General features: G+C 37.1%; 3 protein-coding genes across 3 annotated transcripts; 1 reads left to right on the top strand and 2 right to left on the bottom strand.

Annotated features, from left to right (window-relative positions):
• Positions 1 to 5,869: 5,869 nt before the first annotated feature.
• LOC139107729 (uncharacterized) lies at positions 5,870 to 8,289 on the bottom strand. Its single transcript, XM_070665541.1, has 2 exons — positions 6,919 to 8,289; positions 5,870 to 6,877 (listed from the first exon to the last, which is right to left on the bottom strand). The coding sequence occupies exons 1-2, from the start codon at positions 8,287 to 8,289 to the stop codon at positions 5,870 to 5,872; spliced, it is 2,379 nt and encodes a 792-aa protein (XP_070521642.1).
• Positions 8,290 to 8,681: 392 nt separating this feature from the next.
• Positions 8,682 to 9,957, bottom strand: LOC139107728 (uncharacterized). The gene is made up of 2 exons (XM_070665540.1): positions 9,759 to 9,957; positions 8,682 to 9,637 (listed from the first exon to the last, which is right to left on the bottom strand). The coding sequence occupies exons 1-2, from the start codon at positions 9,955 to 9,957 to the stop codon at positions 8,694 to 8,696; spliced, it is 1,143 nt and encodes a 380-aa protein (XP_070521641.1). The 3' UTR covers positions 8,682 to 8,693.
• Positions 9,958 to 24,330: 14,373 nt separating this feature from the next.
• On the top strand, positions 24,331 to 25,224 carry LOC139107727 (uncharacterized protein PF3D7_1120000-like). The gene has a single exon (XM_070665539.1). The coding sequence runs from the start codon at positions 24,331 to 24,333 to the stop codon at positions 25,222 to 25,224; it is 894 nt and encodes a 297-aa protein (XP_070521640.1).
• Positions 25,225 to 26,346: the final 1,122 nt, after the last annotated feature.

The raw sequence follows: 26,346 nt of genomic DNA, 5'->3' as shown, positions 1-26,346 counted from the left end.
AAAAAAAAAAAAAAAGAAAATTATAATTACGGGGGCGGAGGTACGAGGCGTTGATGGTTAATAGCGGCCCGAGTAAAGTGCGGTAAAAATTCATTTGCATATTAGAAGGATGATGTGAGAAATATAAAGAGCGTGAAAAATGTTCCTGGCATTTTTTTCGAGTGCGGCGAGAAACCCCGCGCGCACGCACGCGCCGCTGCGGAGAGAAAGAACGGGGAAAAAAGAAATTAAATACATTCCGCGATAAATTATACGAAAAGAGATAGGCGGCGAATTAATTAAAACGACGAATCGCAGACGCGCGCCACCGTGAGATGCGGGGGCTCGTCGTTTGTTCGAGGCTAGACGGCAGGAAATATTACGCGCTAGCAGCCGGAAATGCCATAGGCCCTCTCGGTTTCGCGGATAATTTATGCACGCGCGGGGGTATTATACGCGCGGCGTAATACCGTCGACGGTTTCACGCGTGCCTCACGGCCGCGGGATGCAAATGCCATTTCCTTTCGTCCTTTGTGACACCTGTGACTCCACCTTCGTCTATCATCCCGTGCATCTTTCAGGGCGTGAATTTATCACGGCGACTTGGCTAAATAACGACCGTCTATTACCGACACTTTACTTAATTGTTAAACGAGTTCAACGCGATCACGTTGTCGATCGTATTATGAAAAATATTTAGAAAATATGTTTACGCATGTTTAGAAGACAGATTGTGGTTAATCGGACATTGCAAATCGGAAATTGCCAAGATTCGATTGTTGTCAGTTGCACCCTATTGTAATTCGAAAACCGATTTGTCATAATCTATTATTTATGCTTCGGTTATTATGCGATAACGCAATAAGAACGTAATTGATTGCGCGTTACGTATTACTAAAGTATTATTGCCTTTGTCATTCGTCGTATTAATTTCACAGGTATTTAAAAAAAATAAAACTTTTGACATTTACTTTCACGTAATAATCTTGTTTTAATTTAAATATTTTTAGATTGATAATAAATCAAAACTTATAGAATTAAGCCCGTTGTATAATAAAATAGCACGTATCTATTACATCATGAATAGCGCAGTAGCAGTTGGCATCTAGAAAATGACAGCTGACCGAAGATAACGGGCAGCGCATAATTGCTGTTGACGTAACAGCTCCTAAGGCTATGTGCAGCGAGAAAATTACCACCAGCTCTCACATATTCTTTTGCCGAACGAAGCAACGTTACGACGTGCGTACGGTTAATTCCGAATAGTATTGTAGAAAGTTATCTTTCGCGCAGCAATGAACTTTGTGTCTACGAATGCGTATTGCTTTTCGTTCTTCGTGGTACCAGTACCTACCTAGCTGTCTATCTGCCAAACTTCTCAACGGAAATCAGCCCGCGGGAGCGAGTGGAGAAAGGAAGCAGCCGTAATGTAGAATGTCTCTCGTAGAGGAAATTTAATAAATTGCAAATAATTAATTTTATCTATCGTCACCGTCATGTATTTTTCATTGATTATAGCAGAAAGGAATTCCTAGTCAGGCGTAACTGTAAAAGCGACTTTAGAGTATAACATTTAAATTGCTGTTGATGCAGCCGTCCACGCGCGATGCTTCCAGCAATAAAAAATGATGCACCGCTTTTACCATTTAATATTTCCTAAGCACCAGCGCCGGTAAATGGCTAAATCACGTCTGCTATTTGAGAGCGCTATCTCATCGTGCGTGTACGGGAGGGTGTCCTCTCTTCCCTCCGTCCTAGCACCTGGACCGCCAACTACTTCCCACCCACCGCCCAACACCCTCTCGGCGGAAGCCAGCGCTCGCGCGAGAGAAACTCTCTAAAGAGGGGCAACCACCCCGCGCCCAACGAGAGGGTGGAGGAGCGAACACAGTGAGGAAGGGTGACACGCATGCGCCTCGACATTCGCGGAGGATTACCCGGCACGATCAGTCGTGGCCGGCGGTGCCGGAGGCCAAAGACTCTCGTCGCGAGGGTAGTAGACGCGCGTCGCATTTTCCGCCGGACCTCTTCCGCTCTCGGGTATACTTATCTGTGTATTCCTGTAGTTACCTCGATTGTTCGCATCCGTTTATTATAACGACTGATGCCTCAGACCATGCAATCGGAACCGTCCTCTTCCAAGAAAAGATAGAAAGGGATCGTCCGATTGCATACGCAAGCCGTATATTAAACAAGACTGAAAGAAACTATAACACGACAGAGAAAGAGCTACTTGCGATAGTATGGGCGGTAAAATATTTCCGACCATATATCTACGGTACAACATTTACAATCGTAACAGACCACAAACCATTGATCTGGCTGTTCAATGTAAATGATCCCGGTTCCCGCCTGATAAGATGGAAATTAAAGCTCAAAGAGTATAACTACGAAATAGTAGACAAGGACGGAAAAAAAATACTAACGCAGACGCCCTCAGCAGGAACCTCCTGCGTTAAGAGAAAGAATATAACATAAGTATAATAAAGGAAAAGAAAAAATATTTAGAAGAAGAAAAAGCCAAGATGATACATGAATATCACAACACACCGATAGGCGGACACCAAGGCATCACATGAACGCTGCATCACATTAAATTACAGCACAAATGGCCAGGAATAAGAAGAGATATAGAAGAGTACATAAGAAGATGCGAAGACTGCCAGAAGAATAAAGTAGCAAAGAAAACGAAAATGCCGTTAGTTATACCCGACACGCCAACAAAACCATTTGAAAAATGCGCAATAGATATAGTAGGACCTCTGCCGATATCGAAAAATTATAATAAATATATTTTAACTTTCCAAGATAGCCTTACCAAATTTAGCAAGACAATTCCTATTCCGAATCAAAAAGCCGCGACCGTAGCTAAAGCGTTCGTAACTCAAATAATTTTCGAACACAAAATACCGGAGCACGTTCTTTCCAATCAAGGAACCAATTTCATGAGTAATATATTTAAGAATACATGTAAACTATTAAAAATAAAAAAAATACAGACGACGGTGTATCACCCGCAAACTAACGGCGCACTCGAACGATCGCACTGAACATTGGCCGAATATCTACGGCATTACATCAATGAAGATCAATCCGACTGAGACGAGTGGTTACCGTATGCTATGTTCACATACAACACCACTCCACGTACGGCAACCGGGTTTACCCCCTTCGAACTCGTTTACGGGCACCGCGCGACGTTACCGACAGCACTCAATACCGCGCCGAAAGAAATACGAAAATTATGTACAAGAGCTACACGAACGATTACGAGCGTCAAACTCCCTTTCACGCAAACACGCAAAAATTGAGAAAGAAGAAGCAAAAGAAAATTATGACAGACTCACAAGAACACGAATTTAGAGTCGGAAACTCCGTTTTATTGTACGACGAAACCGTTAAACGCGGGCAATCAAAGAAGTTAGACGCGCTATGGATAGGGCCATACACGATAGTACAAAAGCATAGTAATGATAATTATAGCATAAAAAAGGGTAGAAAGTCAATTAAAGTTCATGCAAATAGAATAAAAGCGTTCATTGAACATTATGCAAAAGCATAAGCAATAAGCAAAATAGACAATAAGCTAAAAAAAAGAGAACCGCACACTGTATAATTAAATAAATTCTTTTACTCACTAATAAAATCGCCAGTGATAAATGTCACCTAGCGATACTCCAAATCGCGCGTGGTGCGAACTTTCAGCTGAGGTTCTAGTTTGTGTCACAAAAGCCTCGGTGCGTGGCAGGTGTTTTTTACTGCACAATCCGGACAAATCAAGGACTTAAAAGCCAGGTAGCATTTTTTGCAGATACTGAAGAAATACTGCGGTTCCTCTGTAGAACACAAATAAGATTTACATAATATCACATAATTACATACGTAATAAAAATAATTATAAATTTTTAAACATATTTACTTTTTTTTAATTTAATTCTTTTATTCAAAACAAAAAAAAGAGAGCAATCTGACTCATACGACGGCTAAAGACTTACTGACGAGATAAACGAAAGACTTTAACGATAAAGTGAAGAATAATTTTTGATAAACTTAAACTCCGAGAAAGTAATTTTAATCCATGCACAGAACCCTATACTACAAATAATAAACGTATCTTCAGCCGACGTTGCATCTTCATTCCCACGATGAAGACGATCCACAAAACGCACACACTCACTTACAAGGAAACCTACTTAAGTGGCCCTCTCCGATTTTGTTGGGCTTTGAATATGTTGTAGTGGAGGTCAAAATAAAAGACATGTGTTTTTTTATACGGGCTCATACGGCCGTTAAGGGGGTGAAATACCTTCTTGAAGAAAATTAATTTTATCATTTTTGGATGATTATCTTTGTAACAGTAATGTTAAAATGATATACTATAATATCATTGTAACGCTAATGTAAAAATAATATGATATAATATCTTTATAAACGGTAATGTACAATGTTTTTTATGTTTCTTAAATTTTTTTGGTTTTTTTAATTTTTTAATTTTTTTTAAAGATGTTGGAAATCCTTACAATAATAAGCAAGCGGTAAAGAGATTAAACAAATTTCTCTAAATACAAAATTGTGTATGTGTTAAGACATTCGTGACGCGGAAGATAAGTGGCGCGGAGAATAAAGTGTTTCTCGTAAATAAAATTCAAACTGATAAGACATATAAAGCGCCACAAATTGTGTCAGTGCTACAAGGTATTCATTGCTTTGATTTTCATATATATACTATTTTATATACAGCGAAAATGTCGATAAATTCAAAAAATATTTTGCATTTGCTATGCAAAAAATTCGATCATCCACAATATAATGTGGAAACTAATATCACTAATGAAGAAATAAATTTTGCATCACAGAAGATTTGATTAAAGATGCGCTATTGATAATAATATATTTATGGAAACATACTTTACAAGAAAACTTTGAAGAAGATTATGAAGAAGTGATAAAAGGTGTTAAAAGAACAAAAATTGACATTAACTTTCAGTACAAACAAAAGCTGTTTACTTTTGGCGTTCTGGTAAAATAAGTTTTAATACTGTAAAACATACAGTAGATATAAAAAAGTTAAAAACATAAAACAGCTACGTAAATGGGAAGAACAAATTGCTGAAGGTGGAACAAAATATGAAAAGTTATTAGAAGTTTCTAAATATGTATGTAAAGAAAGCACATAGTTCTTCCTTTTGGATTGTCCCGTGAGTACACAGTACACTGGTAATATAGATTCCTACTCATACAAGAGAGAAAAGATTAGATTGAAAAATGATTAGTCACGATAAGAGTGTACACGCGGAGTAATCTAAATCGAAGGAGATTTTAGAGAAAAACGTACGGAGTAATCTAAATCAAAGGCGACTAAGAACAAACGTACGGAGTGTAAGGAGGGAATAATTGACATTAAATGTCGTTTCTTTTTTTACAGGTAAGCAGTGTAAATATTGTAAATAGCATAGATAATAAACAGAAATCTCTTTTTACAGGAGAAACACAACTTTGTCATTATTCTAACCCTAATAAATAAAAAGAAAGGAATTCTTTATATGTATTCGATAAATTTCACAACGCCACGGACAAAACAATGCCAATACATGATTTTGATATTAAGAGATGGGCTTTAAAAGTGGCAAATATTTGATAGATCAAACGAGCGTCCGCCGAAGGCGGACGCGAAGTTTGATCGAAATTATATGGAGTGTCTCGCCTTCGGCGGACGCTCGTTTGATCTATCAATTATATTATGTGTCTCGTTCTCGATGATAGTATATTGTAGTTCTTTAAAGCGTAAGTGATAATTCACATTTTCTTTTATCCATTAAATTCTTTATTTCTGGTACATCTGTATTCAATATAAAAATAAAAAACATGCAGCTAAATTATTGTATTAAACTTATTCTAGTATTGCTTTAGCAAACTGATCGTTTGGATTCAAAACTGGACGATTATAAAATTTAAAGAAAGTTTGAGAACCAGGAGACCATCCAGCGCAGGATTTAATGACTGAGATATCGACTCCACGCTTGTGAGCCTTTGACACCGCAGCGTGCCTTGTACTGTACGCTGTAAATTTTTCAATATCTACTCCTGCTTTACCCAGTAGTGCCTTGATCCAATGACCAATAGTTTGAGACGATGCCTTCCCAAACGGTTTCACAGTTGAAAGGAATAAATTTTTTGTTTCTTTCTGTCTTTGTTTTTTAGTGCAGTCTAAATATTCTAACACTGCCGAAGCTACACAGAGATCTGGCTTATTCTGGAAGAAAGGTAAAACTAACTCCGGTTGAAAGGAACCAGGCTTCGTGGTTTTGATTTGATCTGGAATTTTTATCTTTACCCCAGATTTTGATTTTTCAATATTATCTATATTGATTAAAGCCAGCGTTTGAAGTCTTTGACCTGTTGTCAATGCCAGCAATATTGCAACTTTTTCAGCTGCATCTTTCATCTTTAGTTTCTTCAGAGGGTGTTTCTTCTCCAAATAGTCAAGCACTGGTGCGACGTCCCACGTCGTATTATATCTAGGTTTAGTCGGTCTCTGTTTAAATACTCCTTTTAAAAACCGTGCAATCAAACCATCCGAATTTATGTCATACGCTGATATTAGTGCTATTGTTGACCTTGCCATGTTCAATGTGCCATACTGAGCTCCATTTTTAAAGATTTCTGCTAAGAATTTGATAATCTCTGATGTTTTAGCATTATATATATTAATACCGTTACAATATGTGTATTCCCACCAGCGTTTCAGATTACAATTATACTGCTTCAAGGTCGACGAAGTTATAGCACCCACCATGACATCTGCTGCTTCCTCTGATATTCCTTTATTTATGTACGCTGACCTGATAACTTGCCTACCACCAACGAAAGGTGGGATGCTAGTGGATGACTCTCGTGGCTGTAAGGAGAAATTAACAATTTAGTATCAGGTTTAAATACCATAGTAGGTTCGATTGCTAGTGATGTGAAGAGTGGATACCATGGCTGTGTAGGCCACATTGGTACTACTACTGTTCTTGTGGCCTGGTCAATGACAATTTTTCTTAACGTACGCATAATAAGTGCAAAAGGTGGAAACGCATAAAATTTCTCATTTTTCCATGATACCGTAAACGCATCCACAGAGCTGGCTTGTGGATCCGGAAACCTTGAATAAAATCTTCTACATTTTTTATTCAATCGGGAAGCAAACAAATCAACTGAAAATGGACCGAACTGCTTCTCAATTTTTGAGAAAGCGGATCCCGATAATTCCCACTCTGTGTCAGCATTAACATTACGTGATGCCCTATCAGCCTCAGTATTTTCAGCAGACGGAATATAAGATGCTTTTAACCATAGGCGTCGTTCCTCACACCATCTCCAAATCTTCTTGGATAACATACTCAGATGACGGAACCTTACACCACCTGCCCTATTGACGTAAGAAATTGCTGTAGTATTGTCTAATCTAAGTAAAACTTCGCAGTTTGATAGATTAGCTGCAAAACATTTGATCGCGAAAAAAGCTGCCAGCAATTCAAGGTAATTTATATGTTTTTTCCTTTCCTTCTCGTCCCAAAAACCGAATGCTTTTTCACCATTACAATAGCAGCCCCAGCCAGTCAAGGAGGAGTCAGAAAAAATCTCCATCACGTACTTTTGAGTTTTGATCGGATTGGATCCAATCGCTGCGTTTATTTTCCACCAGTCTAAATCTTCTAACATGTTTTCGTTAATAACTATTTTACCCTCGTAATTGTTACCATTAAATTTTAAGGCCAAATATTTCTGTCTTTCCAATTGCTTACAGTGTATAAAACCGTAAGCTACCGCTGGGCAGGCTGAGGTTAAAATTCCAAGGAACTCTGCGAATTTTCTAATCTTGTACTCTCTACCAACTTTAAACTCACTCACTAATCTGACAATACTATCTTTCTTTTTACATGTTAAATTTAAGAAAAAATTTACGGAGTCAATAATAAAACCCAGATATTTACACGTTTGAGCTGCCACCAGTGAACTCTTTTTGAAGTTTATAATAAAACCTAGCTCTTCCAAAAGTCGTATAGCCTTCTTTATATTTTTCTCACACGCAGCCTTTGATTTATGTATAAACAGAAAATCATCCAAGTATAATACCAATAATATTCCCCAAGATCGTAAAGTATAGACTACTGGTTTAGTTACCTTAGTAAACACATATGGACTAGAACATAGTCCAAAAGGAAGACATAAGTATTGATACAACTTCCCTTTGAATCTGAATCTTAAATATTTTCTATGTCCTGCATATATCCACACTAGCAAGTACGCATCTTGGAGGTCCATACTTCCTAGATAATCCCCTGAAGATATTAATCCTAATGCCGATCTAATATCTTCTAGCTTAAAGTGAGGAGGATCAATGAATTCATTTAATTCTTTTAAATTAAATATAAAACGATTTGAGCCATCGGGTTTAGGAACTAAAAAATACGGAGAAATAAATTGGCCATCACACTCTTCACATTCCTCAATCGCACCTTTACTTATAAGTTTATCTATCTCCACTTGAATTTTTTCTGTCTCTTCAACAGAAAAAATTCTTTCTTTTGGAGGAATCTTTTGTGTCGGTGTTTGCGTAAATTGAATTTTATATCCGTTTATATACTCTAAAACTACCTTATCGGTAGTAATTTCTTTCCATTTACTCTTAAATAAGCGCAACCGACCCGCTATCTTATTTACCTTTACTATTTCTTCGATGACGACTGGCTCGTCGTCTTGGATGTCTTGGACTGCTGCTGATGATAGGACCTCTGTGTCCTCGACCTGAATCTCACTGGGCGAAATCTCTGATTGTAGCCCACCGGACGATAATCCGCCGGTGAGCGTCTCCCATTTCCCTGGCTCTGAGTTTTTGTTGATGGCTTTGCTGCTGGCTTCTCCTTGATGCTTGAGCAAGCTGTTTCAATCTCTTTTACATCCTTGACCTTGTCCTTCAGATCATCACCATATAGCCATTCATTTGAGAGCATTGTGTCCACCAGTGGCTTAATGTTCTTATTCAGTTGAGGTGTAATATAAGACTTTCGTGCCACCGATTGCTGGTAGAAGACGTCCGCGAGGATCTGACCTGCGTGACTTATGTAGTCAGTCAACAAATCCTCGTCAATACCCTCCTCTGGTTGATCCAACAGCAAAGATACTGCAGCACCTAGCGCACACAAAGCCGTACCCACACAGCTTTGCGTTTCAGCAAAATGTTCATCTCTTTTCTTAGCTATGTCACTAAGGAGAGGAACTATTTCCAAGTTTAACTTGGGAGCTTCAGTGTAGAACTCGCCTTTTCTCTTGTATGACTCAAGAATGTCCTTCTTATTCTTTTCTGGGAGACCTTCGATTTTCCATTTCCCCCACGTGTCATTTATTTGTGGGTGAAATTTAACACTTTTCAATTTTCCTTCATCAGGATCTAAACCAAGAACCTTAAACACACTTCCTTTGGCTGATTCCGGTTCAGTCGGTGTTTTAGTATCATTCTCAACAGATTCTTTTGGAACTTCTGGAGACTCAGATGAGATGTTCTCAGGATTCTTTTTATTTTTCTCAGCCTCTGAGAAATAAACAATTACAATAAATAAATGAATAGAAAAAACAGAAAAAACACTTATTGTGCTCTTGTGATATTTATGTTCTTATTAAACTTTATCACAAAAAACAGCTACGGTCGTATGGACCCGGCGCTGCCGTGTGGGCAGACACCTCTCAACATTCGTGTGGAAGGTTGAGAATATCTGAGCATTGTATAATTTTACCTGGTGTAGTCGTAGCTCTGGCTGGATTTTCTAGAGAATTTACTCTTAAAACTTGTTCTTGTTGAACATTTACTAATGACTCGACCACCTTTGTGAGGTTATCCACTTGTGTTTGAATCTTTTTCCAATGCTTTTCTTTTCTACGCCTAGATTCTCTTGACCGAGATCGTGATCGAGATCGAGAGCGTTTTTTACCCATGTCGAGAATTAATGTTTAGATAAATAATTATCTTTATCACAGTTGCGTATAGAAACGTGTTGATCGTTCAGCACAACGAAACAATATGAACAAGAGAGGGCGCATGTCGAGGCAAGATGGCGGAAAGCGCCAAAAATACTTTGAAATTAAGCGTTAAACGTTGTGGATTTAAGCATGACAAGCATACTACAATATACTATCATCGAGAACGAGACACATAATATAACTTTAATTTATCACGAGATTTGTTCACAGCTTTCTAAACATGGATTCATAATTTTAAAGTAAGGAATCGGATTGTTTCCAGAAAAGTTAATAAATTCATCACTCAAGCGCATATCGAGAATAAAGAAGACTTGAAGGAAAAAACCAATAAATTTGTGAAGAGTGTGAAATCAAAAATTGCACTAATTGGAGAGACTAATATATACAATTCTGATCAGTCAGGTTTTAATTTGGAAATGCATGCAGGGCGAACATTTCCATTATCCTTTATAGAAATACCAACAGTTGAAGCCTTAGCGCAATCCGTGAATGCCTTAACACACAGTTATACGATACAGCCTATTTTATCTGTAAGCGGAAATTTAATGTCTCCCTTGCTCATAGTTTTGAAAGAAAAAGATGACAAATTTGGACCAAAAATTGAAAAAGATTTATACAAAACTGATAATATTCTTGTTTTACCTTCTACTTCCGGTAAATTGACGTCGGAGCTAGTAATAAAATGGTTTCAACAAGTTTATTTACCTAATACTAACAAAAAATCTATTTTGTGTTTAGATTCATGGACAGGGCAAAACGCAGAAAATTTTAACACCATTAATAAACATGGAAAAGAAGTGAATATTTGAACAATTCCTGCCGGAACGACAGGTATGATTCAGCCATTAGATGTATATACATTTCGATCCTGGAAAAATTTCTTAAAACATTTTTTAGACTTAATTATATTTCACAGGGTGTATCAGCCCATGTGTCGAATCTGATAGGAATAAATAGAACAGGCGACGGCATCACTCGCCTGTCGCGCTCACACACGCGTAGCTTCCTTGTCGCTCTTGCGCTAGACAAATTAATTTTTTTCTTAATAACGGTTGAAAATTTTACAAAATGGTGTTGGACTTTCTTATTTGTCTACCCGAGTTCTATCTATTCCTAACGGATTCGACATATGGGCTGATACACCCTGTATAATTACGATGTAAATTTACATTAAAAAAAATAATATTTTAAAAATACAATCACTCATTCATAATCAATTTTCATCTCCAAGATTCGTAAACCTTTTTGAATATGCTTGGTTCAAGAGCGATTACTTAACAAAAACCACCTAAATGCGAGACACCTGTCAATTTTTGCTTTAAAAATTGTGATTTTGTGTGTGACTCCTGTTTTGAAATTACAATTATTTGATGTGCTTGGTGCGTACAATCGAAGTGCATTCAGCATTTTTTTAATTCGTACAATTTTGGGGTTCCTCATTATTGTACGGATTTCCATCATCTTTAAAAAAAAAAAATTTTTTATTAAAAAAAACCAAAAAAATTTAAGAAACATAAAAAACTGTACATTATTGTTTACAAAGATATTATATCATGTTATTTTTACATTAGCGTTACAAAGATATTATATTATATCATTTTTACATTACCGTTACAAAGATAATCATCCAAAAATGATAAAATTAATTTTCTCCAAGAGGGTATATCACCTCCTTAACGGCCGTATAGGCCTGTATAAAAAAAAACACGTGTCTTTTATTTTGACCTTCACTACAACATATTCAAAGCCGAACAAAATCGGAGAGGGCCACTTGGGTAGGTTTCTTTGTTAGTATAACATAGTAATACATATACGCGCACATATTAAAACCAGTAAACATTTTAGAATAACTTTTGCCGCCGCAAAGGGCGCAATCGAAACCGCACCATACACAATAACACAATTGACTCACGAACCCGGATTGTATTATGATGACCACGGACATCTTCAATTATCCGAAACATCATGGAAACTAGTTTTAATAATAAACATTGCGGACTTTGTTATTAGATTTAAAAAATTACAGAATCAAGTAGAAGACGCGGAAAACGCATGTAATAAATTATATGAAGCTTATAACGGTGAATTACTAAAAGACAAATGTTATAATTTAGCAATTTTGGTTACTATGCAAAACAATAAATTAATAACGTCACTAGATAGGCTTAACTCGACCTACGAAAATCAACAAGTAAAAAAAGACTGATAGACGTAGTAGCTACTATAAAAAAAATTTTGTTCGGAGTAATGGATGCAAACGACGAAAAAATAATACAAAAACAGTTACTAATTACTAAACAACTACTAAACGCGAATCAGCAAACGATTCAACGCGTTGCAAAAAATCATTTAAAAATAAACGGCACGCTAAATCATATACAGAAGTTAGAGATAAATTTCAAGCAGTACGACCGCGTTTTAACGAACGCGACCATACTCCTAAGTCAGCTGATAAATAGGGTAACATGGCAAATGGAGATGACGGAACATCTCAACACATTAAGAATATTTGTAACCGACCTACTGACTGACATACAAGACACTATCGACTTTATCACTTGGACAAAAAGAGGCATAATTAACGCACGGTTATTACCGACAGACAAAATAATAACAAAATTACTACACGTAACGGTTCACTTACCCAAAGAATCTCATTTTGCATTCAATACTAACCTAAAGAACTGGAATCAAATCGAAAAATATACAACAATTACCACGCATTATCGCGATCACGACACACTTATGATTATTGTCAAGATCCCCATTGTAATTGATACAATCTACGAATTAAAATCAGTAATACCGTTCTCTGTGTATGACAACGCCAATATCTTTAAGGTAGCAAAAATTGCGCATAAATATATCGCGCTAGATAAAGAGAATAATAAGTATACATATAACTCTAACCCGCGATAACGTAAAAAATTGTATCCGCGGCAACAAAAAATTTATATGCGAAAATAATTACCCGATATACCACATAACAACGAACGCACCTTGCGAAGTCGTAGCATTGATCGAGCCAAGACAACAACTCGAGAAATGCGAAACTCGCCATATCATATTTAACGTAAGCATATGGACGACGTTAAACGAGTCACAAGCATGGTTATACTCGACAGCGTCATAGGTGTTATCAAACTTAGATGTAAACATAAACAGAGTAAGAAAATAAATATAATTAGATCGGAGAAGTTAACACTAAGAGACGAATGCCAATTAATCACAAACGACCTTATGCTGCAAACCAAAACTTTGTTAGGAGAAAGCAATATAAACATATACATACCTACCTACAATATAATAATGATACCAATTAAAGAGAGAACCAACATTGCTAAAATAACCACGCAATTACAAAAAAATTTTAAAGAAACTGATATTAAGAAATAAACAAGAATTACTACAATTAAGCTTAGATTTAAATAAGTTACGCACCGACTTAGATAATAATAATTACTCGTCAAAAACAAAAACAATAATATTGTACTCAGTAAGATTAAGTACAATTATAACCGCTATTATTATAACTCATTATTATTACAATCACTGTAACCATAATTTGGAAAAAATGTTATAATAAGAATAAATTGTAACAAATCGCACATTAATATTAAAACAAATGTAGACTATACAAAAAAGAAAATCGTATGAGGATATGTATACAAAGCACCTCAACGCTTTTCTTTTTCCCCTGTGTTAACAATTGCACGTTAGGTTTTAATAAATTCGATATCAATTATTATTGCAGTGGACTGTTTTATTATGCTGAATACAGTTTTTAAATAAACGTGAGCAAGTTTATTTCATGAGACAAATGTAACGCGAAATCTCTGTGGATTATAGCGAAAGGAATAAATCTCAGCGGATTTTATAATTACGGCAAATCTGCGCGAGACTGCGATGCTTCTGCTATGAGTGCAAATCGTAGACTGGCTAGCTCGACCGCGCGATCTGTTCGGTACAGACAAATCTTTTGTTATTAGACAAAGAAGAACCTTCAAGAAGTCGGTTCTTCCCGAAGGGATATTCTCGTTGCCAAGCGCGATTAGGCACGTACGGGTTATCATATGTTTTACACATATGCGCTGCAGCAGACGCATTATAACAATAGACCCGGGCTGGTCAAGGCAAAATTTCTGAAACTAAAAGCTCTTATACAATTCTGAAAAATAATGCTTCAATTTTAAACACCCTGAGGGGGAGGAAAATTGAAAAAGAAAAAGGTTTGAGTTAATTACAAATCCTCAACTTTTTTCTTTTTCCTAGGGGGGAGGGATGTTATATCCCTAGCTCTTAGCAACAAAAGGCTTGAGAATAACTGTTAAGATATAGTAATGCAAAACGGTGTTGCACCGGGGTGGCTGCAAGGGGTCCGTCCTCCCGGTACGTTCGGGAATACAGGAGGATGTACGATAATCGTTAATAAAATGCTTAGTTCCTCAACAGACTTCGTTTATTTTCCTTCTTGTTTTACAGGCGTTGGGCAGCGTAACGGCTTGCGTTCAATATTCACAATAACCCGCGGATATTCGGTGGTTGCGGGTTTTATACGCAACTGTTGCTAAGACGGAAAAGCAACAGTCAGCGATTTTTGGTCACGTAGAAAAATGACCGTTTTCGGTCATTGCCTTACATGAAAATTGCAAGGCGCCGATAAGTCAGCGGATTCCAATAATCGGAAGATCCGCTGGCATCGGTTGTTAACCCGGCCTACACCTTCGCGTTCGCGGCCTTCTAGTTGCTAGGATCGGGTTACAACAACGGTTAGTAGCAACGACGGCACGAAGTTCGCGAGATAAAAATCTACGTACGGCAGCAAATCGAAAGGACAAATATAGAATAAAAATTATTGCGTTCAGTTGCGCACAAGTCATTGTCTGGCACAAACCTCTGTATTGTTGTTTAGTTCTTTTATTAATCATTTATAAATAAATCATTTATTCTTTTACTCCATTCTCAATCTGTCTTTCTACAAAATCCTCGCCTTCCATCCTCGGATCGCCAAGTAAATCGCCAACAATAACGACAAAGTCTCGCACGCGCAAGACAAATTAGCAACATCGGCAGAGTAGTGCCGATCAAAGTAACCCGACGTTTCTGGCCAGGATGCGACGCTTCTCGAACCTTCGCGGTTGCCATCCGCGAATTGCTGAGTATTATGAATTTTGACATAGTAACAGCGCAATATATTAACGATCACATCGCATTTTCCGGAGAATGGGCCCCCAGCACCTCTGTGGTGCGACAAGCATGCCACTGATAGATATGTTTAAGAGAAGCAAGAAAAGGAAAGAAAGGCAGGAAGAAGAAAAAAGGATGGGCGAATCAGAAGTTTTTAAAAAAAGTACAATAGTGAGAAGATCGTTAAGTAAGTCAAAGGAAAGAAAGGTTGAAACGACCTGTCCGCGTGGTCCTCGAATAACGGGCCAGCGAGCCCGGGACGCTCGTCGGATTGCAGGATTCGAGATTAAGGTCGAGAATGTACCGAAACTGGATTTAAGTAACAACGTATAATTTATTGATTAACAACGACGCTCGCTTAGTCAAGCGACGCCGAGAGATATATGTACAATGACGATGACAATGAAGATGTATACGCCGGGCGGATATAATGTGCCGGTGGGCGCGTCGGCCCTTCGATCGCGGATCGATAAAACGCGTGCGCTACACGGATATTCGCGGATGGTCGCGGATGCACCACGTGAGGCGCGGTGGGTGGCGCGAGATCGTGGGCGCGGTGTTCGGCGCGTATCGATAATTTCGTGATCGGCGTTGACGGAAGGACCGGCGGTACGCGGGCCGCGGGCGCGGAAAAGTGGGCGCGGTTACGCCGCGGATCTTCGGTGTCGCGGTCGATCCTGCCGGGCGGACCGACAGGGTGCGGGGTGTGGGCCGCGTGACGGGCGGGGCCCGTCGTGCTCTGGATCGCGATACAATGTGTTTTACGCGGTGGTTGAAACGTCTCAATGCGTTGATGGATCGCGGGGGACGCGATGTGCGCGGTCAAGATGCACCTTGCCAGGTGTCGTTTAGCCAAGAGTCCTTGGTCGAGGCGGAGATCTCTCCACCCCGTGGATCACGACGGTGCGACAGGATCTTATTTCGTCCGAGCCTTTCCGGAGCGCAACTCTAGGATCGAGAGTCCTCGAAGGAGGCGGAGTTCGCTCCACCCCACGAGCTAGTCGTGCGTTCGGTTAGAATCGTACGGAGAGGATGCTGAGCGCCAGGATCTCCTGGCCGAGACGAAGTTCGCTTCACCCCGTGGTTCGTGCTCTAGGACGGATGTTCGCTCGAGAGCGAACGGATCAGGACGGTCCCGCTGAGTCCTGGCGTCGACTTTTTATATGTAAAAAGTGACGGCGCAGGGTTGCCGGGGCTCAGCGGGGTGCGTGACGTGTTCCGACGCGTGGCGCCGAGGCCCCGGGATGCGGCGCGCTCGGAAACGACGGGCCTCGACGTCGACGGCGCGGTTCGGCGGCGCTCGGAGACGCTCGGCTAAGTCCGCGGATGGACTTAGCCGCGGAACGGCTACGCGTTGCCGTACTGTGCCGGCGTGTACAATTTTATAAAGTTTGGGGCGCACCGCGCCCCGGGTCCCCGCCGGACGGTGTTGTGTCCGGCGGCCGGCCGTTGTTGTGGCCGGAACGGTGCATCGCCGGGTGCACCGTTACAAGGTAGAAGAGAAGAAGAAACAGGAAAAAAAGGTGGAGGGATGGGAAGAAATATTGTCAGAAATAAATGAAGGATTTGGAGTATTAAAATAGAGATAAAAGAGGTAAAGGAAGATAAAGAGGAAATGAAAAAATGGATAGAAGATTTGAGAAATGACTGAGAAAAGAAGAACGATGTAGTTAGAAAATGATTTGAAGAGATAGAGAAGAAAACGGAAAAGAACAAAGAGAAAAGTTCACAAGATAATAATAGTAAAGGAGAGATTAAGGGACTGGAAAAGAAAGTGAAAGTGCTAAAGATAGGTAAGAAAAAAAAAAAAAGAGAAGAAGAGACAAATTTAGTTATCAGAGAAGTAAAATTTGCGAGCAAGAGACAAGATAAGTTTTAAAAACAGGTAGAAAAAATAGTAAAAATGACGGGGGCAGAGGTAAAGATAGAAGAAATTAAAAAATATGTACTGTAAATAAAGAAGGATATGGGATGGTATGGGTAAAATGTAGAAGTTTGAAAGAGAAAATAGAAATATTTAAAGGAAAAGGGAAATTGAAAAAAAGAAAAGAGTGGATTACGGATGATTTAACCGAAAAAGAGAGAAAAATAGAGTGGCAAATAAAAATGAAGGTGGATAGTCTAAGAAAGAAAGGTAAAAAGTAAGAATAGGATACTTGAAATTATGGATTTAGAATGATTTGTGGAAATGGAATGAGTTTAAAGATGAATTGATTGAATGGAAACTAAAAGTAAATGATGAAAAAAGAGAAGTAAAGGAGAAGGGATAAAACAGGTTTCTTAAATGGCGGGAAAGAGATCAAAAATAGGGAGGAAGAAGAAAATAGAAAATAGAAATAAAAAATAATATAAGAAGAAATTGTAAGAAGAATAAAATAAAAGGGAGAAAAGAAGAATATAAGATTGGTTTTTGGAACGTAGCAGGACTGGAAAATAAAGGGAATTTTGGAAAAAATTGAGAAAATGGGATGTATTATTTATGTGCGAAACATGGATACAGGAAAAAGGGTGGGAGAAAATGAAGAGGAAGATGCCAAAGGGCTATAGACGGGAATTAAATTTTGCAGAAAAGAGAAATAGAAAAAAAAGAGCAATTTGAGGAATGATTATGAGGATAAGAGATAGGATAAAAGAACAGAGGGAAGAAAAAGTACAAAAGGAAGAGAGAATAATGATGACAAAAATATGCTTGGGTGGAGAATGGTGGAGAATAATAAGAATATGTGTAAATAAAAACATGGATAAAATATTAAGAGATTTAAGGAATTAAATGGAAAAGAGAGGGGAAGAAGAAAGAATGCTCATAGAAGGAGATTTCAATACAAGAACTGAAAAAGAAGGGGGACGAGTAAAGGAAGAAGAGAATATAAATACAGAAGAAGAAACAAGAAGATCAAAAAATAAACAGATAAATGAGGAGGGAAAGAAGTTATGTAGAGTGCTGGGAGAAGTTGGTTGGAAAATTTTTAATGGAAATATAGAAGATGAGGAGGGGGAATATATGTATACAGAAAAAAGAGAAAGGACGGTAATTGACTATGTAATAGGAAATAGAGAAACAAGGGAAAGAATAAAGTGAACGAGTATAGGAGAAAAGGTGGACTCGGATCATCACCCGATTTCAGTTGTAATAGCAGGAGAAAGAAACAAAAAAGCTTAAAAAAAAGAAGAAAAAAGTAAAAGCAAAAGACGTATATGGACGGAGAATGGTAAAAAAAAGTTTGAAAAGAATTTTGGAAAAAGAGGTAAAAACTGAATGGGGTTAGAGGAAGGATGGAACAAATTAAGAGAGAGAGTGTTGAGGAGACTATAAAAAAAGTGGTTAAGGAGGATAAAAAAGAAAGTGAAGGAGAAAAAGAAAAGGCGATACAAGAATAGTAGGATAAAGATTATAAAAAAATGAAAGAAGAGGTAAAGAAAGAATTAAGAATGTGGAGAGAAAAGGGAGGAGAAGAGAGAGAGAGTATAGGGAAAAGAAAAAAGAATATAAAGAACTATGTGAAATAAAAAAAAAGAAGAAAAAGAAAAATAAAAAACAGAAATAGAGAAAATTAAAATAGAAGAGGAAGTATGAAGAATACTAAATAAAGGAAGGAAAAAGAAGAAAGAATAGACGAGAAAATAGAAATCGAGGAATGTTAAAGATATTTTAGAGAAGTGCTAAGAGGAGATGAATGGAGAGTAAGAGAGGAAGGATGAAAAAGATTAGAAAAGAAAGATGAATAAAAAATAGAGAAAGAAAAAATTGAAAACGTAATTAAGAAGCTGAAGGGAGGGAAGGAGATGGAGAGTGATAGGATAGAAAATGAGGTATGGAAATAAGCGGAAAAGAGATAAGAGAATAACTGTGGGAAGTATGCAATAAAGTTTGAAGAGGTGAAGGATTTCCGTGGGAATGAAGAAAGGGAATAATTGTGCCAATAAGAAAGAAAAAAAAAGGAGATAAAACGAAAGATTATAGAGGAATAATTTTGACGCAAACGGCGTGTTTGCGCGTGAACGATCACGTTCAGAGCTCGCTGTGTGTATATATGTGCCGGTTCCGGCCAGCGTTGACCGTCGCCGTGACGATTAAAACCGGAGTCGGAATGATAGATTACTATGTAGAAATAGATCAGTGAGTTAGAAGGAACGATGTATCACAAAAGAAAGAAGAAGCTCAACACTTAGTCAAATTTAACAGTCACAATAGTTTATTCAAAGTTTGTTAATAGATCTGGGGTTCCACGCAATGGAACGCACTAGTTTAATCTCGTGATCGAATGATCGAGCGGAAATCTTGATCTCCGTACACGCAACTCCGCGATGCGATGGAAATCTTGAGAAACGTGCTTGATGGCACGTCCGATCGGAGCGGATATCTTGATCGCGCAATTCGAAAAACGGGAGCTGGGTTGCTCGGAGTAATCGCGGAACGCAAGCCGATCTCATGATCGCAAGATATTGTGAGAATGATTAACGGCGCACTCCCGAATCACGCACAATATAATGCACCGCGGGTTGCACAAAATGCAGCAAGGCGGCGGTCAAGAAATAAATTCGCAATAAGAAATCGCGGAAGAGTTAGCTATCGGAAACAGGGATGAGCCGAAATAGTACTGCTTGTCGTGGAACGTTCGGAATGGATTAGAGTTTTGCTCAAGGATCGAGCGATAACTAAGATTTATAACGACAATTGCGGATAGATCCGAAAGAGAAGAAAAACCACGAACCGAATAGAACACGAGCGCACCTTCGTACGTGTTTGCTGTTGGGATCACCGCTTATTCGTGTGCACGCTCAGTGTAACGTGTATACTGAGTGGCGCAAACGAATTATTATGCTAATAGAAAAGGTGAATCGCGAACACGGCGTATAAGATGTATGCCGTGGTATTGGCCAACAGTTTACAGGAAATAGAAGAGAAAGGGATTCTACCGCCGAATCAAACACTATTTAGGAGGAGAATGGGAACAATTGACCAAATATATGTTTTAAATTATTTAATAAATAGGAAGGTGGCGGAAAATACAGAAGAAATAGTAATAACGTTTACTGACATGAGGGCAGCGTTTGATTTGGTAGACAGAGAAAAACTGGCAAACACGATGTGAAAGATGAAGGTGAGAGAAAGTTTAGTAGTAAAATGTGAGGAGGTTTTAGAAAAGACAATAGGCTATGTAAGAGTTGGAGAAAGGGAAGGACATAAATTTTGAACTGGAAGAGGGGATAAGACAAGGAAGTCCGCTGAGTCCGAGTTTATTTACATTAATGATTGTGGACATGGATGATGAGTTAGAAAAAGAAAGCTGGGGAGGTATAAAGGTAAAAAAAAAGGATGTTATTATTAGCATATGCGGACGATGTAGCTATTATTGCTGAGAATGAGGCGGGAATGATGAGACTGTTAAAAAATATGGATAAGTATGTGGAGGAGAAAGATTTAAAGGTAAATGTAAAAAAAAAACAAAAGTCATGAAATGCAGGAAAGGAGGTGGAAAACAGAAAAAGACAACGTGGAAATAAAAAAAAAAGAATTAGAAGAAGTTAGAAGGTACAAGTATTTAGGATATATAGTAACGATAAACGGAGATCAGAGAGAACAGGTAAAAGAAAGAGTGAAAAAAAGAGCAGCGATAATGGAACAGGTGTAGAGTATAGGGAAAAAAAAATTTAGAAAAAACTGGGGAAGGAAAATATGGTTATTTGACAGACTGATATGGATAGTGATTAGTTATGGTATTGAAATATGGGGATGGAAGGAGAGAGAAAAAATAGAGAAAATACATAAAAGATATTTGAAATGGATTCTGGGAGTTAAGAAGTTTATACCAGAATATATGGTAAGAGAAGAGATGCAAAGAGATAAACTAAAAGGAAGGGCATGGAAATATGAAAGAAAACTAGGGGAGGGAAGAGGATGGGAATTAGCAAGAAGATGCTGGGAAGAGTTGAGGAAAAGAGCAAAAAAGGAAAAGTCGGAAGGAAAGTGAAAAATAGAAAGAAGGGAGTGTTACAGAAATTTTGGGTGGACATTAAAAGAAATAGAAAAGAAGAGAGAAGAAGCGAAAATCAGAGAAGATATAGTGGAAAAGGAAAAAAATATGCAAAGAGAAGAAAGATGGAAGAAAATAAGTGAATCAAATTTTAATAAAGTAAATGGTAGAATTAAAGGAAATGGGATATCGGAATATTTGAAAAAAGAGTGGAAAAAAGAAAGGTGGCAAAGAGTAACGAGGTTTCAATTAGGAAAGAAAACAAGAAGGAATAAATATAGGCAAAGTGAAGAGAAGAAAAATGTAGATTGTGCATGGGGGAAATGGAGACATGAGGGTATTTATAGGAAGGATGTATAGATTGAAGTTTGGACAGAAAGTGAGAAAAAATGACAAAAGAGGTATTAGGAGAAAAAGAGGAGGGAGAGAGATAGATAATAAAAATAGAAGAAATAAAGAACAGAGCAAGGTGGAATAAATGTGAAATGAAGAGGAAGGAGAAAATTAAAAAAAATGCAACGGAAGCGGAAGTCCAGAATGAATTGGAATGAATTTTAGAAAGAAATAGAGTGGAAGAACGATTATTCGTTATCTCTCTCTCTTTCACGAGTATAGTGATAATGGTAAATAGGATAAGTAAAATAAGGTTTAGTACTAGTTAATTAACGGTTAATAGCAGAAAATTGGGCTTTATGTTATGTTATGCAGCGTTTTGTATTTTTGTTTTTTTTTAATTGTGTTGTATTGTTGTACTTTCGTATTTTTATGTAATGTTCGTGTTATTTGTATTTGTATTAGACAATTAAAAGTATATGTTAAATTTAGGTGTTAAGTTGAAAAAATTGTAAACGGAGCGGAGGTCCGCGATGTCCCCCGCAAGAGAAAAAATACATCTATCTATCTGTAAAGCAGACGTGGTCAAGAGTGCATTCACAGAGCATGGTAAATGAAAAAAATGTCCCCTTCTTCTTAGCAGCACATACACATATTAAATGAGCATTGATATTTTCTTGGAAAATATAATATTTTGATCATTTTTCCAAAATCTATTAGCAGCCCTGTAATTATAAATGATTATTTGTCACGCAAAATACTTGACATGATTTTTAGTTTTGGTAAGGTTAAAAATAATTACAAAACAGCAGACGGGCTTAAATGTAACCTTTATGTGACTTTCAAATAACTCTTCAAGATCAAACCGATAGTATTATCTTATGTCCGTCTTGAAGCCATATAACTTTTATTTAAACAGAACTGTTTTATAAAATTGTATATTTTTAAAATATTTATTTGTTAAGATTAAAATAAATCACGTCGTATATTAATTTAGTTATAAAACAATCGGTTCAACCATTATCAAGATCTGAAAATCTTCAATTTCTCTAGCGGTATCTCGCGTAAGACAGGCTCGGTAGTACGCTGCGCTTCGGGGTAAAACATTACCGTGTCTCTTAAAATAATATTATATTTTACAATTTAATAATAAATTTTTTAAATATGTTTACCTTCTTTTTTCCACCAAAAAATCGCGATTCTTATTGAGCAACTTATACCAGGTAAAGTAAATTGTAAATTATCTAATATTAGTATAATATCTCCATAAATTCTTATCAACGAATGTATAGAAGGCACCAGAACGCCAAATGTTACCGCGCAGAAAACAATGAATACTCGAAGATTGCATATTATTTTTTGTCGATTACTCTGTGCAGTTTCAGGCCAAAGTCCAATAAAATCCAAGATGATACGATTTAATCTCACCGCCCATTCAAAATCTATTTATGAAAATTTTAATAAATTAAATAACTTACACCGAAATATTATTATAAATATGCATAAACAAATCTACAATTAAAACAACTTGTTTTAAACATAATATTATCTTCGATAATATGATTGAATTAAATAATGTAGTTATAATAAATATTATATAATAGAATATTTTACTTGGAATTACTTATAACGATTTCTAGAAAATTATTGACTGTTTACTACATGAATAAAATTTATTATACAAGTTTGAAAGTTATTTTTATAATTTATATTTATTATTTAAAATAATAAATATAAATTATAATAAATCTTTATAATTTACTGGGATATTACTTATAAGTAACTATATTTAGGTATAACTAATTTTTAGTCTTAATATCTGTTGTACTGTAAAAAGATGAATATTAGAAAAATTTTTTAACAATAATAATGCAATATAGTATATATATTAGATGCCGTTAATATTTATGCATATGCACATTATAAATTAACATTATCATTTTATAACATTATTTTTTTTGAACTATAGGTACAAGTTCAACGAGCACCTTGATATCCGGAATATTTAAAACCACTCATGTCGAAGATCATTTGCAGACTAACAGTTTTGTTCTTTTCTCGTAAAACAAAGTTATACTGTACACTTCTTCAATGTAAAGTATTAGTCACGTATGCTCCAATAGTTCTTGAAAGTAGTGAATTATTAACTTGAATCGTATTTTAAATATTTCATATAATGCGATGCTCGTTTTATGTTTTCAACGAATTTTTCTCACAAAATACAAAACATTTAAAAATAAAAAATTTTATGATGAGAGGTATATCTTGTGATAATAAAAAACAGCACTTTTCTATACACCTGTTGTATTTCCACAATTCGACTGCAGTTTATACAATTTTATTGTAGGTCACACATGAGTTGCATATTAATTCACATTATTTATTCGTTATTTTTAACAATTAAACGTAACTCATTTGCTTAATATTAATTTTTTATAAAATATAAAGTGTACTCTCGTTTTATAAAATAAAGTAAAAATAATAAAATACTTTTTAGACTTTCGTTTCCGATAGCAGAGCGAGTAGTTGTATGTATGAGAGTGTGAGTGCGGAAAAAAAAGTTTTTGGGTGTTTAAAAGAATTTAGAAGTAAAGGGTGGTGTTGTGGGGATAAAGGGGAAGGTTTTTAAGGAGGGCAAGTAAAGGGAAAGGGTGGAGGTGATAATAAAGGGAGAAATCGGAGAAAGTACAAGGCGGAGTCTTTTGGAGGTTAGGTTGGCGGTAACAGGGAAAAACCGAGAGTAAGACAAAGGAAAGGAGGAAGATAAGGGGGCGAAGGGGAAAGTAAAAGGTAATAAAGACAAAGGAAAGAGGTTCAGAACAGATTTGGGAAAATGAGTGAACAAAAGAAGAAAAATATTGAGATGGGAAAAGAAGAAAAAAAAGAGGAAAAAACAAAGAAGAAAATGGGAATGCCGGCAAAAGTGGAAATGCTGATGAGGGAAAGGTCTAATAGCTTACCAATAATGGAAGCTTGGAAACAAGGAGAAAAAAGGAAGGAAAGACAGGAGGAGATAGGTGAAATAGAAGAACTGGAAAGATTCAGAAAAAGTGTGAAAGTATATACGTCGCCGGTGAAAACGACAGAAGAGGGTGGTGAAGGAGGAGTAAGTAAGGAAGGTTTTGAGGAGGTTATAAAAGAGATGAGAAGTGGATTCGCAAGGATCCAAGCCCAGATGGAAGAGGTAAGGAAAATTAAGGTGCAGATAAAAAAGGAAATAGAAGATTTAAAGGCAATATGGAGAAGAGAAAAGAAAGATTTAGAGAAAAGAATAGATGAAATGGAAAAAAAAATCAGGGAAAAAAAATATGAGGGAGGTAAAACGGAAATGCCATCAGAAATAAGTGGAAAAGTGTTAAGTCTGGAAGAAAGAACGAGAATGCTAGAAATGGGAAAAGAAAGGGAAAAGAAGGAATGGAGAAAGAATAATTTAATAATAAGAGGAATAAAAATAAAAAATAAAGACAAAAAGGCGCTGAAAGAACAAGTAGGAGAAATATTTGAAGCAATAGGTGTAAAAGCAAAGATAGAAGACGTGAATAAAATAGGAGGAATGAACAAAGGAGGCTTCGGAATGGTATGGGTAAAAATGGAAAACTTTAAAGAAAAATTGGAAATATTAAGAGGTAAAGGAAAACTGAAGGACAGGACGGAATGGATAGGAGACGATTTGACGGAATATGAAAGGAAAGTGGAATGGACTATAAAGGGAGAAGCGGATAGATAAAAAAGAGAAGGAAAACAGGTGAAGATAGGATATAAAAAGATATAAGTAAACAAGGAAATGTGGTTATGGAACGATTTGAAGGAAGAATTGAGAAAGTGGGATGGAGCAAAGGCTTTTGAAACAGAAGGAAATGAAAGGAAGCGGGTGACTGTGGATAGAATGAATGCAAGTTTTTAAAAAGGGGCAGAGGAAGAGAAGAAAAGGAATTAGAAAAAAAGAGGATAAAAGGTGAAGAAGGAGGAAAAGAAAAGGATAAGGAAAAAAATAGAAATGTGAAAGATAAAGGGGGTAAAGAAAAAGAGGGGAAGAAGGAGAAAGGAAGGAAAAAGGCAGAGACGGAAAATAGGAAAATAAAAATAGTTTTTTGGAATGTGGTAAAAGTAGAAAACAAAAATGATGATTTTTGGAAGGGCATGGAGAAGTGGGACGTGATTTATATGTGTGAAACATGGTTGGAGGAAAAAAGATGGAAGGGAATAAGAAACAGATTGACAAAGGGTTACAAATGGATAAATAAGGGGGCAGAAAAGAAAAATAAGAAAGGGAGGGCTATGGGGGGATTGTTGATGGGATGGAAGGAGGATTTGGAAAGAGAAGGAGAAATAGATTTTGAAGATAAGAAAGGAATGATAGGAATAAAGATAAGATGTGGAGCAGTATGGTGGAAAATAGCAGGGGTATATATTGTTACGCCGGGAACGGGTCGGCGAACGTCTCCGCGTTCGCGTCTCTTTCTCACACTCACTCACACTCGCGGCGCTCGAGCTCCGCGAAAGAGAAGAAGACGGATTTAGAAAAAGAAGAGATGAGAGTTTAATCAGACTTAACCAAATACATCAAATACATCCGCACCGAATTAAGTCACGGGCAGAACTGTCATTTTAATAATAATCAATAGTCTTCGTTCCCTTAGCAACGGGGAACCGAAACCTCGGAGCGAGCCGGCAGCTTCACGCTGCTCCGTATACCGAACATAACAATATAAATGAGAAGCTAGAAGATATGATAGAGAATATGAGAAACTGGATGGATGAAAAAGAAGAAGGAGTGAGATATTTGATTGGGGGGGACTTTAATGTGAGAACGGGAAAGGAGGGGGGATTGTGGGATGATGAAAAAGAG

Source organism: Cardiocondyla obscurior, linkage group LG13 (genome assembly GCF_019399895.1).
Source record: "Cardiocondyla obscurior isolate alpha-2009 linkage group LG13, Cobs3.1, whole genome shotgun sequence".
Classification (NCBI taxonomy): Eukaryota; Metazoa; Arthropoda; class Insecta; order Hymenoptera; family Formicidae; genus Cardiocondyla; species Cardiocondyla obscurior.
This window is presented reverse-complemented; position numbering and strand designations above follow the sequence as displayed.